Below are 15,919 nucleotides of genomic sequence, written 5' to 3'. Positions count from 1 at the left end.
TCTAAGTGTGGATTATATATAAAGATTATGATATATTGTGTTTCTTATATTTCTTACCGTAGAGTTCGATACCTTCACACTGGTTACTCACAGGAGATTATGGTGTTTCTATGTAGAAATTCACTCCATCACCTGACATTCCATGATTTATACTTGATAAATGATGATTTAATGAGTTCCATTAATTTCAACATCCATCTAAGTTATTGGTTATACTTTGTCATAACCAATCAGTCATTACCTTTAGTAATAATAAGATAGGATCACAGATACGGGCAAATAATTGCACTTACATTTATTTGTCAAGCTTCCATACAATGATTTACAATTTGCATGGATATACGAGTCACTCACATTCACGCTGCAATAAAATTAATCTTCTAAAAGAGGGAATTTTCAACTTGGGGACACATGTGATTACTCTACTATGGGTATGACTTAACAGAGCCTTAATTCTTCAAGTGATACATTTACTGCCAACCTGGATTGCTCTTGTCGCAACCAGGCATCCACAGTTGATATTTCCACGGGGATAACAACCGAGGTTAGTACACTTGGTCTCGTGTCACTGACGGTCCACAGGACGGGGTGGAGGACTCGTGTGGTGTCCCGTTCCCTTCAGGAGGGAGAGGATGGGGACAACGTCTTAACTAACCCATGGCCTAGGTGATACTACTTAAAATGTGGTTTTGGGTCGTGAGGTGATGAACAGTACAACACTGGCCTCCCACTAAAGGCTGCCTAACATACCACTAATGGAAAATATATGTAACAGTCATGGCTCGCTGGGTGCCTTATCTCTAGTAAAACAAACTTTGGAGTTGGTTGCGTGGGTAAACCTAACGCAACCGATGACACAAGTCTTTGATGATAATGTAGTAGTTCTTTAGAGACAGCCCCCTCAGGCCAGGGTGCAGAATGTCAATGCTGACCTGAACATCTGCCTCACTGGTGCCCAGTATTTCACACAGGAGGGAGAAATTGGTAGAGTGTTACTAAAAGAGCATGTCTCTTATGCTCTCTGGACATAAGCTCATAGCTCCAGCTCTGTCCAGCTGTACTACGATAACCGACACATAGGGACCAGGAAAAGTCGTTAGTTTGTGAATCAACGGTTATCGAAGCAATTAATCCCATAAGAACATAAATTCAGTAGGTTAAGGACCGGTCACCCTCCAAAAACTCCTATCTACCCTTGACATATCTTTGTCGTGCCCACTGTCAGTCAAGAAAATAAAGCAAGCATAATAAGCAAAGTAAAGCATAAATTAAGACTGCTATTTAACTGTGTTGAGGTTGGTAGACACTTTATTATACACCTTATTACATATCAAGCTGCCCAGCACAAGAGGAATTATCACTGGGGCATTTAAGCATGATTGAGTAACATACTAAGTCGGAAATGACAAAAACACAAAGTCAGACACTTAGTAAGTGTAAACAAGAGCAAAGATGGTGGGGATATATATATATATATTATATATAATCAACACCTCAACCCGACAGGATTCGAACCCACGGCCCACGAGCCCATGACTGTGACCGGGGAACGCTAACCGCTGGTAAAACGTTACTCTGACCACATACATGATACAGGTAGTCCCCATTAGAGGTTCACGGCGCCATAAGCTCGCTGAACAGGCTTTGAGTGAAATATAACAGTCTAGGACTGCTTTTAGTATCCTGGTGGTCCAACGGTTAGCGTTCCCCAGTCACTGTCATGGGCCGTGGGTTCGAATCCTGGCGGGTTGAGGTGTTGAGTGTATGTAGAAGTCCGCGTGTTTATTGGGCTAATGAAATATATATGGATAATCATGTTTCGAAGCCGGATTTGGTAAAATGTTACTCTGACCACCTACGTGATACGGGTAGTCCCCATTAGAGGTTCATGGCACCATAAGCTCGTTGAACAGGCTTTGTGTGAAATATAACAGAGTCTAGGACTGCATTTAGTATCCTGGTGGTCCAGCGGTTAGCTTTCCCCGGTCACAGTCATGGGGTCGTGGGTTCGAATCCTGGCGGGTTGAGGTGTTGATTGTATGTAGAAGTCCGCGTGTTTATTGGGTTAATGAAATATATATATATATATATATATATATATATATATATATATATATATATATATATATATATATATATATATATATATATATATATATATATATATATATATATATATACATACTCAGGTAGTCCCCGACTTACGACTGCTTGGACTTACGTCCATCAGTACTTACGACCTGCTCTGACCTTCCGACCGTCGGGACATACGACCGCGGCAGTCGTGACCAAAAATATTTTCAAATGACGCGTGCATTTTCTTTACAGAACGTTTCTGTCCCGGTCGAGAGCGAGGGTGCCCTCACTCAGTAGAGCGCTAAGTTGGTGTTTGACTATCGTATCCTACATACTGATCGCGCTGTGAACTTTCGTTATTATCGTATTTAATTGACTTTATAATGACTGGAAAGCGTAAAAGTGAGAGTGCTGGTGGTGCTCCAAAGAAAAGGAGACAGGCAATTACTTTTGAGATGAAAATGAAGATAATAACTCAGCATGAGAATGGAAAGACTAGCAACAATCTCACGTGACCTAGGTTTTTCACACTCGATCATATCCACTATTCTGAAGGACAAGGAACGTATTCGTGATGTAGTGAAAGGAACAACACCAATAAAGGGAACTATAATTTCAACGAAAAGACAAGATCCTATTCACGATACGGAAAAATTATTGGTGATATGGATAGATCAAATACAGAAGCGTGTACCCTTAAGCCTTCTAACCATGCAGGCTAAAGCAAGAAGCCTGTTCCAAAGCCGGAAGGAGCAGGCAGGAGATTCCAGAAACTAGGCTGTGAGTATGATGAGGGACAAGGGACATACATATACACTATACAGGGCAATGGAATCGGTCATGTGATGTACTATGTACTTCAGAACTCCGGAGCCGTAGATAATTTAACCAGGGTTGCCAACTCGGATTTTCAAATGTCGCTAGGCTGGTACCTAAAAGTAGCTTAATGTCGCTAAATCTTCCATGGAAAGCCGCTAGCTATTATTCCCCCCCTTCAGTAATTTGATGCAAATAATATTTTCATAATGCCGACTATAATGGACGGAGTATAAATAAAATGCATTATGTAAAAATATCATTTTTCAGATTTTCTGTGAAATGTGACGCAAGAATATTGCATATTATCCCAGAACACTTTGATCTTTTTAACTTGAGTTCACTGCCTGCCTTGCTGTCACTAAAACATACTTTACACACTTCACTTAAGTGTTCTACCACACGAATAGAACAATGTTCAGCTACAAACATGGCCAGAGTTCCCTCCACTTTTTTTGCTTCACCAAGTTTCTTGAATGGTAAAATTGTCTCTTTCTGCACTAAACGGCTCTTCTGCTTTCTTGTGTTTTTTAGTGTTTTAGTGTTTTTCAATGTCGCACAACTTAGCAGACAAAGTACACTTGCAAAATTTACAAAATCCTTTTTTATTATCTCCTGGCACCTCCAGAAGCCAATTTTTGTATCTGTCATCTCTGAGCCATTCCTTCCTAAATCGCTGCGAATACTGTGGCTTACCCATTTTCTATTGGGACTATGAAGGGTTCAAATTAATAAACAGCATGCAAACAAGCGGAAACTTTCCTTGATGGTTTTTGGCAAAGCGGGTGAACAGTGTCGACTTGCGGGGCAACTGTATGGAGTCTATGGGTCACCCATGGTGGACGCGTATGAGAAGTTTGGAACCACGCAGGCTTGATAGAATTAATTCTATAAGATGTTTTGCTAATATTCTTTAAAATTTAGCGTATTAATGAAATTCATATTGCATATCTGACAAAAAGGTAAGTTACCCAGGTGCTACAAAGGCGAAGGTAATAGACAAATAAATGACGACACGGCAACATTAGCCATGGACGGGCTGACATCAAGTGATCAGGAAATAGACGTGTCCCTCCTTCTGTACCACGACCCGTTCAAATGTATTAAACTTTTCTTATTATTTATTGTCCCTGTAACCCCGTTGCTATATATTATGGCTCGAAATTAGGAAAACTGAGTTTTCATGGACAGTCCAAAAGTATCCAGAAAGTCGCTAGATTTCTGTGGATATCTCTAGATTTGCGACAAGTCGCAAATCGCTCTAAAATGTCGCTAGAAAAAAACAAAAAGCTCTAGATCTAGCTACAAAGTCGCTAAGTTGGCAACTCTGAATTTAACGCCATCTATGTTTTGGATGTATAACTATCATGAACCCTAAAACCCCTACCGAACCCCTGAAGCTCAAACCCAATGTGGAAATAATAGAGCCAAGTAATGAATATATTTGTTCTAATTTAGTATATATTTATCTGAATCCATTATAAATTTGTAAGACGTCTGCTACTGAATAAACATCACTCACTTAACAAAGCGGAGGCCAGAGACAGGAGTGACGTGTCTTGTTATTCACAGGTGTTGAGGACGCTGGCCGGGACAGATCACAAGACTTGAGTATACCTGTGGCTGTATTGTCCATCCTTGGCCTGTCTGATGGAGTATAAGACAATCTCATCTGTGCCTGGTGGTGATAGTTTTCTTGGAGATAAGGTTGGCATTATTACTTGAGTTTGATGTTGTGAAGAAGTTAAACATTGATATGTATTACAGTAAATGCCATTTTGGCCTTAACAGATAAGCTCGATCCCATATGAGTGGTACATTCCTGTAATATGCAAAATCTTAAAATCTTACGGTGCTATGGTGTAAGTCATGGTTATAATGGAGGCATGGGGTTAATATTTAGAAATTGCCAACACCTAGTACATATATATCAAGTCATATTCGGGTGAAGAGAAAAAAAAAAGCGTTGCCGTCAGATATTTTTTCGAGTATTTTAACCGATAAAATTACCAACAGTATTTGTAATTCACAGTGGATAGGGCTTTGAAGCAAAGGGAAAATTGGTTAAAATACTAAAAATAACGGTAAAATTGTTGTTTTGGTCATCCACCTATTTGGAAGTTGAAATGAGGTGTGCCCATTTCGTCACCAAACCGTTTCGTCACCACAGTTTATACCCATTTTGTCACCACATTCATTCCCATCACCATTTCAAGGACTTTGGACTTTCATTCTGTATTCACTGAAGCAGTGTGTACATACTGTTACGACTCTCCTTTTTTCAGAGGCAGTAGATGTCTTGCAAGTGTTCAATTGCCACTGGCTGTCCCGCCAGTCTCCGGAAATTTACCGATGATCGGTATCAGTGTACAGACAAACAACTGTAGCTCCTCCTTAATAAACACTATTTCTTCACAACACTGTTAACAGGGCAATGCCTTCACAGCTTGACTCCACACTACTATTATATAGTCAGCACACTACCGGTGTACAATTCCTTAGTCTTCTCGCTTTAATATTAATCACAACAATTCCACAATACTTGCACAACAATTGTCTTTGGGTATTACAATAATAAATAAATCATTACATAATTAACACAACAATATATAAACGAAAATTTCACTAAATTTGCCCAAATAACTGTTGCTTGGGATAGAACATAATCAAAACACCTAGCTTACAAAATTGTGATACAAAATTATGCTTCAGCATAACAATGCTGTACATTGGATCATGCAAGTATCTCTCAAAGACAATTAAAGACTAAAATAAAAAATAAAAACATTGTTAATATGCCTGCATTTGTTCTATATTTTGTTTATTTACCATTGTTTTAATCGTTTCCTTTATTTAGTAATTAATATTCATGTACAGTATAATAATAACAGTAATTCTCGAGTCGTCTGTATACATGTGTAATTTATATTCGTGTAAAATAATAACTTACAATTTGTCACTAATACCAGCGACTAACGGTCTGTTAGTGGTGAAAAAACGGATTTTTTTTATGACGAAATGGGTTTTTTGGTGATGAACCAGATCGGTGACTTAATGGGGTGTATCCATTAAAATTATGCTTTCCTGTGTTTTTATGTATTTTGAACGATTCTGACCTTCATTTGCACTGTAAATCACAACTTTTTGAGCTATTCCTCCCCTTACTCAATAATAATGGGGGACTCAGTGTAAACCAGGGGTTTTATGTGGGGAGAAATCACAGAAAGTAGTCATTTTTAGTAGAAATGAAGGTCAGAATCGTTCCAAATACAAAAAACATTGGAAAAACCTAATGTCAACCAAATCTAACCTAACTGGTAATAATTTGGGTACTTTCTTGTAAGTTGCCCATATTGTCCTACAATATTTTTGGGTTAGGTTAGGTTGGTTGCTTGCTTTGATATGAGCTCTGTTGGGGGTCCTGGAGGTGGAGCCCCCCCCCCACCCCCTGATCAGGGGGAGACCGCCTTGGTTAGGTAATATATATAATCAGAATAATGGCGGTTAAGTTAGTACAGAAACTGATTTTGAGATCAAACCTAGATTTTTTCGATGTGTTTTGGCGAGTCATTTAAATTTGATGATAATCTTTTGCCAAAACTTGGTCTGGATTCTCAAATTTTGGCTTTTCCTTACTTGTTAAAAATGGAAAATCCGAGCCAACTTTGGTCATACAGTATATCACTCTTTTTTGCACACTCCCCACCCAAAAACCTCGATTTCCCATGGACCCCCCAAGATTGTCAAGCTCAAAAATGATTCATTTGCAATAAAAATGAAGGTTAGAATCGTTCAAGACACATAAAAAATTATTGGAAAAACGTAAATTTTATGTCCAAAGCTATTATGGGCAACTTGCAAAAATTTACCCAAATCGGTCACAGTACTGCTTCTCAAATGCAACCTTAGAATTGTCTAAACTACCGATTCCAAAACTTTAAATCTTACAATTTGTTGGGTGACCAAAACTATAATAATACCAAAATCAAAATAACACCAAACTAACCTTTGAAAACCAAACCTAACATTTCCTAACTTGTTAAAATGTTAAGAATTGCTATTGAGTTTATAGCTCCTTCCTCATCTGAACACCGAAAACCTGAATAAGGTAAACGCTTATTATAGTTTGAGGATTTTTAAAGGTTAGGTAAGGTTTTCAAAAGTTTGTTTTTTGTTATTACTGTATTTTACCTCAGGGAGAAAGAAAGAAAAAAATATTCTATTAGATTTCTGGTGCAAATTTATATTTTTCAAGCATTTCAACCAATAAGATTTCCCCACTTACCAACGATATTGGTTGTTGAAAGTCAGCAAGGCTTTACTGTAGAGGGAAAATGTTGGGTAAAATACAAAAAAGAACACCAATCTAAACACCGAAATCACGATAAGGTACCGGGTCAGCTTTTTATAGTTTTAGGATTTTTATAGTTAGGTAAGGTTTTCAAAGGTTTGTTTGGTGTTCATTTTTGTATTTTACCCCACATTATCCCTCTACTTTAAAGCCTTGCTGACTTTCAACAACCAATATTGTTGGTACGTGGGGAAATCTTATCGGTTGAAATGGTTGAAAATATAAATTGAGCCAGAAATGTAATACAGATGAATACTTTTTTCTTTCTCCCTACATAAATAGAAATATGAAATTCTGTGTTTGACCTAAAATGAATCTTTACCCCTAATAGAACCTGACCTAACTAATCAACCAAAGAAACCTACCTAACTTCCTAGCTGGGGGGGGCAGATAGTACTTGTAATACATTTTAAGCCTTATACAGTACTGTATTAAATTGTTTTATTCAAAGTAAACTACCTATAGCTCGTTTTTTCCCAGGTGAGAAAAGATGCCCCGCCCCCTCCTCAAAATTTACAGCTGATTGGCTATTGCAAACCTGCCCGATATTGTCCTAAAGTACTGTAATGATGTATTTCTAAATGAGTTTATTAATAATCGTTGGGATGACCTTTTCTGATGAGAAAGATATTTAGCTAAATTATATAAAGATACAAACATTCATTATTTCAAACATAAGCACGTAGGAAGTTTATCAGAAGTATTATACATGAATTAACTGTTAAACTCTGGTAGCAAATTCACGCTTTCGGAAGATGCATTTAATATACAGGTATACTTTCTTTACCCACAATAAGGCATACTAAGACAAATTACGTATCAATAATACTACATTATGCAAAAACAACATTTTAAAAGATCAGAATCACATTGAAATATTACATGACTGTCAGCAGAGGTGGGAAATATGACTGCAAAGAACTTCATATTTTTCCCGCTGACCTGGTGGCCAGCAGTAAGAAGTAGTAAACTACTGTACTGTATACAGAAGAGATTTTACATTTTGACTAGTGTTCTAGATTTAACTTAGATTTATACTGTAATGTAATTTTTCATATTGCTTGTTAGTACAGTAATTTATGTTGAATTATTGGTTTCATCCATGTGTACAGTCGCCGCAAAATAAATCTTTGCATTTTTGGCGCAAATGAAATCTTTATACGGCATGCAGCGTAAAGATTTTAATTGAGCTCCCAGGCTAACAAAAGTGGGAGGTGTTTGTGATCATGTAACCGCCTCCCACGCACCTCCAGCCACCAAGGCCGCTCGCTTCAGTGAGCCTCGCGCTTTGATAGAGAGAGGTGCAAATATATGTATCTCCACCACCCGCCGTTCTCCACACGTGCGCCAACTTTGAGAGCCTATGTCTCCACTCAAACTGAACAGAATGGGTTGCAACAAGCTCACACTACATGAAAAAGCTCGGGCTTTAACTCAATTAGAACTGAGTATGTCTGTGATATGCGTAGCCGCAGACTTAAAATTTTCAAGGCATTCCACTTACAACCTCAAACACGCTGCGGCGCCATTACCTCCCGGAGCTATGCCGAAGAGGAAAGTGGGATGTGGGGCTGTTAGGAAGACCTCAATAAGGACAGACAACATCTTGAAGCGTGAAGTGATGTCTGATCCTGCTGTAACAGCTTCTACACAGTGGAAAAGGCACCCAGACCTCCTCAAACATGTGTTAATCAGGACCGTACAACATCGTCTCCAGAAAGACCTCGGTTTACCGACTCTGCGCGCAGCTAAGAAGCCTCTTCTCACCGAGGCTATGAAGAAGAAGAGGATTAATTTCTGCAAGAAATACCAGCACTGGACATCAGACGACTGGAAGAAGGTGATGTTTAGTGATGAAAGCACCTTTAGGCTGGTGAGGGGTGCCTCGAAGATCGTGCGTTGGCCCAAGAATGTGTCGCGGTACTCTCCAAAGTACACCGTCAAGACAGTGAAGCATCCAGATAGTGTGATGGTGTGGGGTACTTTTAGTGGTTGTGAGGGCAGGGGAGGTCTGTACTTCCTTCTCAAGAATGTCACGATGAAGGGAACTAATTATATCGAGGTGTTAAGGGACCATATGCTACCGTTTTGGCCAATCCATCAATGTCATCATTTCATGCATGATGGTGCCCCTGCCCATAAGTCAAAAATAGTCACAAAGTTCCTCAGTGACAATGAAATTGATGTCTTAGAGTGGCCTGGTAACTCCCCCGACTTAAACCTGATCGAAAACGCTTGGAACGTGATGAAAAACAAGATTCAAGAGGCCAGACCCAGCAACATCAAGGACCTGCAGGAGGAGCTGAAAAAGTTGTGGGTCAACATGGACGTCTCCTACTTTGCCAACCTTGCCCAATCAATGCCAAAACGACTGCAGATGGTATTGAAAACGAAAGGCAACATGACCAAATACTAAATGTAAGATAAATACTGTAATAAAAGTCATGTAAGTCATGTTTTTAGTGTTTATTCTCCTCCAAATCTCAAGGTGAACACAATGTCAACATTTCTTTTGTGGCAACTGTATATATGTGTTTATATTTGATTTAATCTAATTAGTAAGGTTATTTTGAAGCCATTATCTCCCAGCTGTAGATGCAAACTTTTTTTTTTTTATGACAGGGTCCTACTGATGGATCGTTGATGGCAGCTGTTCTCCCATATGTGATAATGATCATAGTCCTACCCATTGGTAGCTTCTTCTTCACTAAGGCCTACGTCTTTGAAGGTAAATTATCTTTTCGTTATATTTGAAGCACAAAATATGGATACTTCTAGGCTACCCATTGGAAAATGCACTACAGGCAATATACAGTAGTGTATAGCATATTGTATATACAGTACAGTATTTCTCACCATAAATTCTTCTTCGAAATACCAATACATATTTTTTTTTTTGCAGATCTCTTGTCTTACAGTGAAACCACATCCAATGTTTATGGTGCCATTTGTGCTGTGGTCATTTTGCATATCCTTCTTGCACTGTTTATCTTCAAAGCCTTCAAAGAGTCACCAGTTAAGGGCTCAAAGCAAGATTAATTTTGTAAGTTGAATGATATAGTACTGTACATTAAGGACTCTTGTGTACAGTATATTTATACCTGTTAGATTTCATATATGAAATGATCCCGGATACTCAAGTCACATTACAGTATACGTTTATTTCTAGATATTAATGTTTTAAGATCCTGTAACAACGAGAAGAACATATACCTATTACAAGTATTGAAGAATTGTGTTTTGTGTGACTCTTATAGAAGTGATGCTTCTAACTGTTTAACTGTAATGAAGTTTAATTTTCTCGTGGTTGAAGTAATAAAACAGGTTCTAGAGAATTCACTTATGATGATTTGACTCCTAGTAATTTCACTCCATGCTTTTTTGGGGGTGGGCTTCATATCTTGACCATTGGATGGCAAACTATGGTTCGACCGTAGCATAAGATTTACCAAGTGTCGGATTTTTTCTTACCATTGCTTATTCTGTTTATAATTTCTTAGTAAAACATTGTGATCATTAATAAATATACTGTGCTCAGTAATTGGTAATACTGTACTGCTTAGGCGAATTTTTCTCCAAGCAATGAATTCAAATCATGCACCCCCGGGAGTCAGCTGGGGCAGCCACGTCCCCCTATCCCTCTTCCTATCAGGCTGAGGTGTGAGCTATGTTATGGTTATTTTGCAACTCGAAATTTTATTTAGATATAAAAAAACTTTCTTAATTTTTTTATTTTTTTTTACTGTTACATGTACACTCCCCACAAAAAGTTCTCAAATGCCTTGATGGACCAATGTTGGGCCATCAAGGCATTTTCTTCAGTTGCTTCACTGATTCAACCTCAGGTAATTTGGACACACTGGGACTGGTTGGTAGAAGCAACTTTTGTGTAGGATAGTACTTTATATATTTTGTACAGTGTAATAATATTAGGATACAGTATTCCCTTATAATGTTCTCAGTTAATATTAGTTTAAATGGATATTATTGTTATACAAATAAAATTTAATAAAGGCACTAAAATTTAAATATTTTTATTACTGGTACATCCTGTACTGTGATGATTCACATTACGGTGGATCTTATCAAAATGTTTTAAGAATAAGATATTTTGCTGTGAGGAAGAAGATAAAATAATATACAGTTCTGTATACAGTACAGTATGCCTACCAGTAAATGTGAGGAACAAATAAAAGGAAAGAAAAAATACTGTACAGTACCTACATGTGTTGCCATTTGGCTGCTGGACGACAATATTTCTCAATCTTTTTGTCTCACAAGTGAGACAAGTCAGAACAGCTTAGATCCCATACTCTACTTACCCCTCCTCCCCTCCACAGTGTGCTAACTCCTAATGCACAGAGAAACATTCATTCCAATTATGTTTTTGATCTTATGATAATTATTTTTACTTTTTTGCACATTCTGTATGTAAGATTGAGTATGCATGTAACTAAGTAAAAATAATTGACAAAATTTATGTATATCAGGGGCGGATCCAAAAAGTTGGGGGGCGGGGTGGTACTTTGTGAACATAGTGAGCCCACCTAGCTAGGGGGTGCTGTAAGCCTCCAGATTTTTTTTTTAATCTGGCCAATATCATGTGCATTTTGGTAATATTTTGAAGCCATGTGCACTTTGATATTAGGAGATATTCTGTAGTCAGTACTTGTAATAATTACTTTTTACTTTAACAAAATGCCTGAATACAGTACATTAAAGAAAAATTATTGTAATTTTCTGATGAAAAGAGGGGGTCCAGACCCCAGGACCCATCCCTGGATCTGCCCCTGTATCTCCTTAAAATTGCAAGTTGAAAAATAACCACAACATAGTATATAGCTCACATGCGGGGAATGTATCAAGCTTTGTAGATATAAATGGGTGTAGTAGGCAAGCCCAGGTTAAATGAGCTTACCGGTAAGGTTAGCCTACTGTGAACATGCACTGGTTAGCTATAGATCACTGAAAATGACCCACTAAAATGCATGAATTTTAACTCCACAAAAATATTACACGTGTATAGTTCGACCCCTTAGGTTTTGCATAAAATTTTTTAGCATCCCTTCAACTTTTATTTTCCTAAATTAGAATACAATATAAATTCTTTAATACTGTACTGTACAGTACTGCATTTATTTCCTGATTTCTTGACATTTGTATTCCTTTATATCACACTTCATCTTGGTTTCAAGATCATTTTATTGACTCATGATTGTTAACACTCATAATGTAGACTGTGTTAAGCACTGTATACTACTACTGGTACCTCTAACCTAATCTACATTTTTTTTTTTTCCAGTATTTTTACCATTTAGTTTAGATTGCACAATTTAAAATTTCATCATGTCATCTCTGAAGTATATACTGGAGCAACCTTCTTCTGTGATGCTTTTCTTGCAAGAAAACTCAACACTCACTGATACAAAACCAAAATTAGACACAGCAAATGATATACATGAAAAGTCGGCCACCTTGAATTCCCACACCAAAGCCTCGACTCCAGAAGTTCACTCTTCGTCTGCTACAAGAGAGAAGTCCTCTTTAAAAGATTCACAATCAAAACCAACCATCAGTTCTGCAGGATTATCATCTCATCATGCATTGGTTTTCACTGCTTGCCAAGAGGAGGAGCAAGAAAAGAATATGACTATTGAAGAGATTATAGTAAGTTTATTTGAATTGGAATTAGAGACCATAGGGTCTGTAATTTGATTATTAATGGATAATCTGAATATTTATTGTTAAAATTACACTAATATTAGTTAGTATAGAATCACATCCAAATGTTCATGAATACTACAGTATTATAAATATGAATTTTTAAATTACATACTGTATGGTTAGTATAGAATCTCGTGTACAATAACTAAAGAACTTGGTTATTGATAAAATGGTACTTGACTTAACAGGAATTGGGGGATGATTGCCTTGGCCTGAGGATTATACTAACTTCACGAGAAGGAACTTATATGGGTGTCATCAACCATGTATTGCTAGCATGCAGACGACTGGCATTAGAAAAGGTAAGGTATGGAATGGGGAAGTTTAAGAGAAAATTTAAATATTGTAAAATTTAATATGCAGTGGAGTCGCAATAATTTAAAAAATACAAATTCGCAGGTCTGTACCTCTATTATTATAGTGTAGTACCTCTTTAATTTTTTGTTTATTTTTTAATTCATAATTTGTGGTTGAGTGCTGGATTCTGCAGTGTTTATTTACATAGGTAACCATAAAAGTTTTGGAAATAAAATTTCATTGTTCTAATGTTAGTTAGAAAAAAGAAAATATAAGAGAAAATTACTGGGGTATAACATAAAAAAAAATGAAGAGTGGGTGTGAGTTGTTAGAGGAAGGTAGGTAGGTAGGTTGGCTGGCTGGACACAATAAAAATTCCCCAACTCACAACCCATTTATAGCAACAGTATGCAATTTCACCATAATACCCATATTATTTAGGTTCGTCTACGGCAGGGTTAATAAAAAATTATCAAAATATAATCGATTCCCTCCCCCTCCCAAACCCACACTGAACCCTTGATGATTTATTGAGTCATATTAAATTCTTGGTGCTTTGTTTACATCATAGGTGGACACTGGACAGCCAACCAGCCTGCTCATCTATATGTTGGTTTAATGGTGTTACCCAGAGAATGATTACAAGAAGGGAAGAATATGTTTTTGTATTATAGAACTACTTTCGGTACAATATCTGTGTTATTGTGTTATTTATGATATTTAGTGTATTAAAGCAGTTTTGGAACATTTTGTGTAATTTTCTATTTCTGGAACCTAACATTAATTTGCGATATGATAATTCCCAATGTCTTCTGGTACCTTACCTGCAAATTTTCGTGACTCAGCTGTCATTACAGGTACTGTATATGCAAAATTAACTAAGCATATATTGTACTGTACTCTGCTGTACAGTCTGAAAATTCATATCTGAAAAATTAAAACATCCAAAATTCAAATGTCCACATACTGTAATGCAGGTAATATTCCTTTTATACCCTGTTAATAATTATACTGTATAATATATGATGTAACCATAGCAATAATTATTCATTCTAGGTGTGTAATCCAAAGACGGGGAAGAAACGACTTGGTATGCTGACTGTATTTTTCCATAACATCCTGAACATCTCTGTTGTTGGTGAAGACAGGGAAGCCCGACAAAGACTGCTGAAGGTATGTTTTCATGGAATACACTACATGGTATTTTTACAAACATTGTGCTGTGTTTGTTTATAATTTTTGTCTAAGGAAACTTGTTTAACCTTCCCTCCAAATTTCAAAATCTATAGATCTATTGTACTAGTACTGTACAGGGTATTGTATTTTTATAAAATAAATTTGCAACCAAAATGCATGTAACTTTTAAACTTAATGGAATTGCCTTTCACTTCTGTCATCAGGTAAAGTTTTGTGGTTTATGGTCAATTTCATCTTTCATTTTTCCAACAATACTCATTGTATGACCATAGGTCCAGCCTACAGTATATGTAGCTTTTTACAATTTTCTCATTTATGGCTCTTTGAATAATGGTACAAAATATGTATAATCAGCCTAAATTCATGCCCTCATTGATATGAGACAGTACACTGAAAATTAATTTGTAAAATTTTTTTATAGGAAAATTATTACAGAAAACCCTAAACTCTTGAAAGTCGGGACCTCATAATTCATGATTTTGATTAGTCCTGACCCTTTCTGGGCAAGAAATATTTGTCGTTTGAAATTCCTGCCGTGCGCTGTCATTTCAAATTGCCGTCAACAAGCAATCCCTTGGCCTCTTTCTTCATTTTGGATCAGAGAGCGAGTAGTTTATTCCCCCACTCTTAATATGGACTCGCCCATAATGCTGCACTGTGATTGGCTAGCTATAAGTTCAAGACACATTTAGCCACAGAAAAATGGTTAAATAATTCAAACAGTGGTGATGGTAATCCTCCTGGGAAGAGAGCAAAACTAGAGTGTGTATTATGTTACACAGGTAGTTCTGCTATAACGCGATAATTGTGTTCTTGTAAAATATCGTGTTATAGAAAATCGCGTAATAGAAATAACAGGGCTTATGGAGAAAATAGGGTTAGGTGCAGATTACTCGAAATCGAAAAAATTTAGTAGTTAGCCTAGCACAAAGGATAGCACAGTCTAAATAAATGTTACATTCATATCTAATAATGAAATCATACAGTAAATGTAACACTTTACTTGATGGGGGAGAAGGGTGATTTTGAGGTTGATAACATCGAGCTTCTCTTCAAGTGTTATATCCTTTCTTTTACGATCATCACCGGGAATTCTATCACCAGAACGCTTCTTGTTGATATTCTTCTTTACTATATTCACAGTTAATACAGTGGGGTATGCTATAACGAATGGATCCTACTACGAATATTCCTATAACGAACGGTTTTACCTATAAAATTGAGAATGCTATAACGAACGAAACTCCTACAACGAACATAATTTAATTTTTTTTTTTTTTTCTAATTTATTTATTTTTATTACAAATATTAATGATATTCTTTATTTCAGGGGTTTAGATGCATATTTATGCACTTTTTTACAATTTTTAAAATTTTATATTATATTTTTCAGTGTTAAGTGGTTGTATTTGGGGGCCTGGAACGGATTAATCCTATAACGAACGAATGCTATAAGGA

General features: G+C 36.8%; 2 protein-coding genes across 3 annotated transcripts in view; both read left to right on the top strand.

The window, feature by feature from the left end:
- Window positions 1-4,464: 4,464 nt before the first annotated feature.
- Window positions 4,465-11,272, top strand: LOC121872653 (vacuolar ATPase assembly integral membrane protein vma21-like). The gene is made up of 3 exons (XM_042375591.1): window positions 4,465-4,599; window positions 9,866-9,971; window positions 10,146-11,272. The coding sequence occupies exons 1-3, from the start codon at window positions 4,543-4,545 to the stop codon at window positions 10,280-10,282; spliced, it is 300 nt and encodes a 99-aa protein (XP_042231525.1). The 5' UTR covers window positions 4,465-4,542; the 3' UTR covers window positions 10,283-11,272.
- Window positions 10,148-15,919, top strand: part of LOC121872652 (piRNA biogenesis protein EXD1-like) — a 40,071-nt gene continuing 34,299 nt past the window's right edge. For both annotated transcript variants that reach the window (XM_042375590.1, XM_042375588.1), the window contains exons 1-4: window positions 10,148-10,286; window positions 12,546-12,910; window positions 13,156-13,269; window positions 14,321-14,437. In XM_042375590.1, the coding sequence (XP_042231524.1) occupies window positions 12,590-12,910; window positions 13,156-13,269; window positions 14,321-14,437 (552 nt within the window). In that variant the 5' untranslated portion in view covers window positions 10,148-10,286; window positions 12,546-12,589. The remainder of the gene's footprint in view (window positions 10,287-12,545; window positions 12,911-13,155; window positions 13,270-14,320; window positions 14,438-15,919) is intronic.

This window comes from Homarus americanus, unplaced genomic scaffold (genome assembly GCF_018991925.1).
Source record: "Homarus americanus isolate GMGI-L3 unplaced genomic scaffold, GMGI_Hamer_2.0 scaffold39155, whole genome shotgun sequence".
Lineage (NCBI taxonomy): Eukaryota > Metazoa > Arthropoda > Malacostraca > Decapoda > Nephropidae > Homarus > Homarus americanus.
The sequence above is the reverse complement of the archived record's forward strand: the minus strand, read 5'-3'. Positions and strand labels throughout refer to the sequence as shown.

Excerpts from the sequence above, each read along its gene's own strand:
- LOC121872653 (XM_042375591.1), top strand. The coding sequence starts at position 4,543 with ATGGAGTATAAGACAATCTCATCTGTGCCTGGTGGTGATAGTTTTCTT. Across the intron at positions 4,600-9,865 it reads ATAGTTTTCTTGGAGATAAG|GGTCCTACTGATGGATCGTT; the intron begins GTTGGCATTATT and ends TTTTTATGACAG. Across the intron at positions 9,972-10,145 it reads TAAGGCCTACGTCTTTGAAG|ATCTCTTGTCTTACAGTGAA; the intron begins GTAAATTATCTT and ends TTTTTTTTGCAG.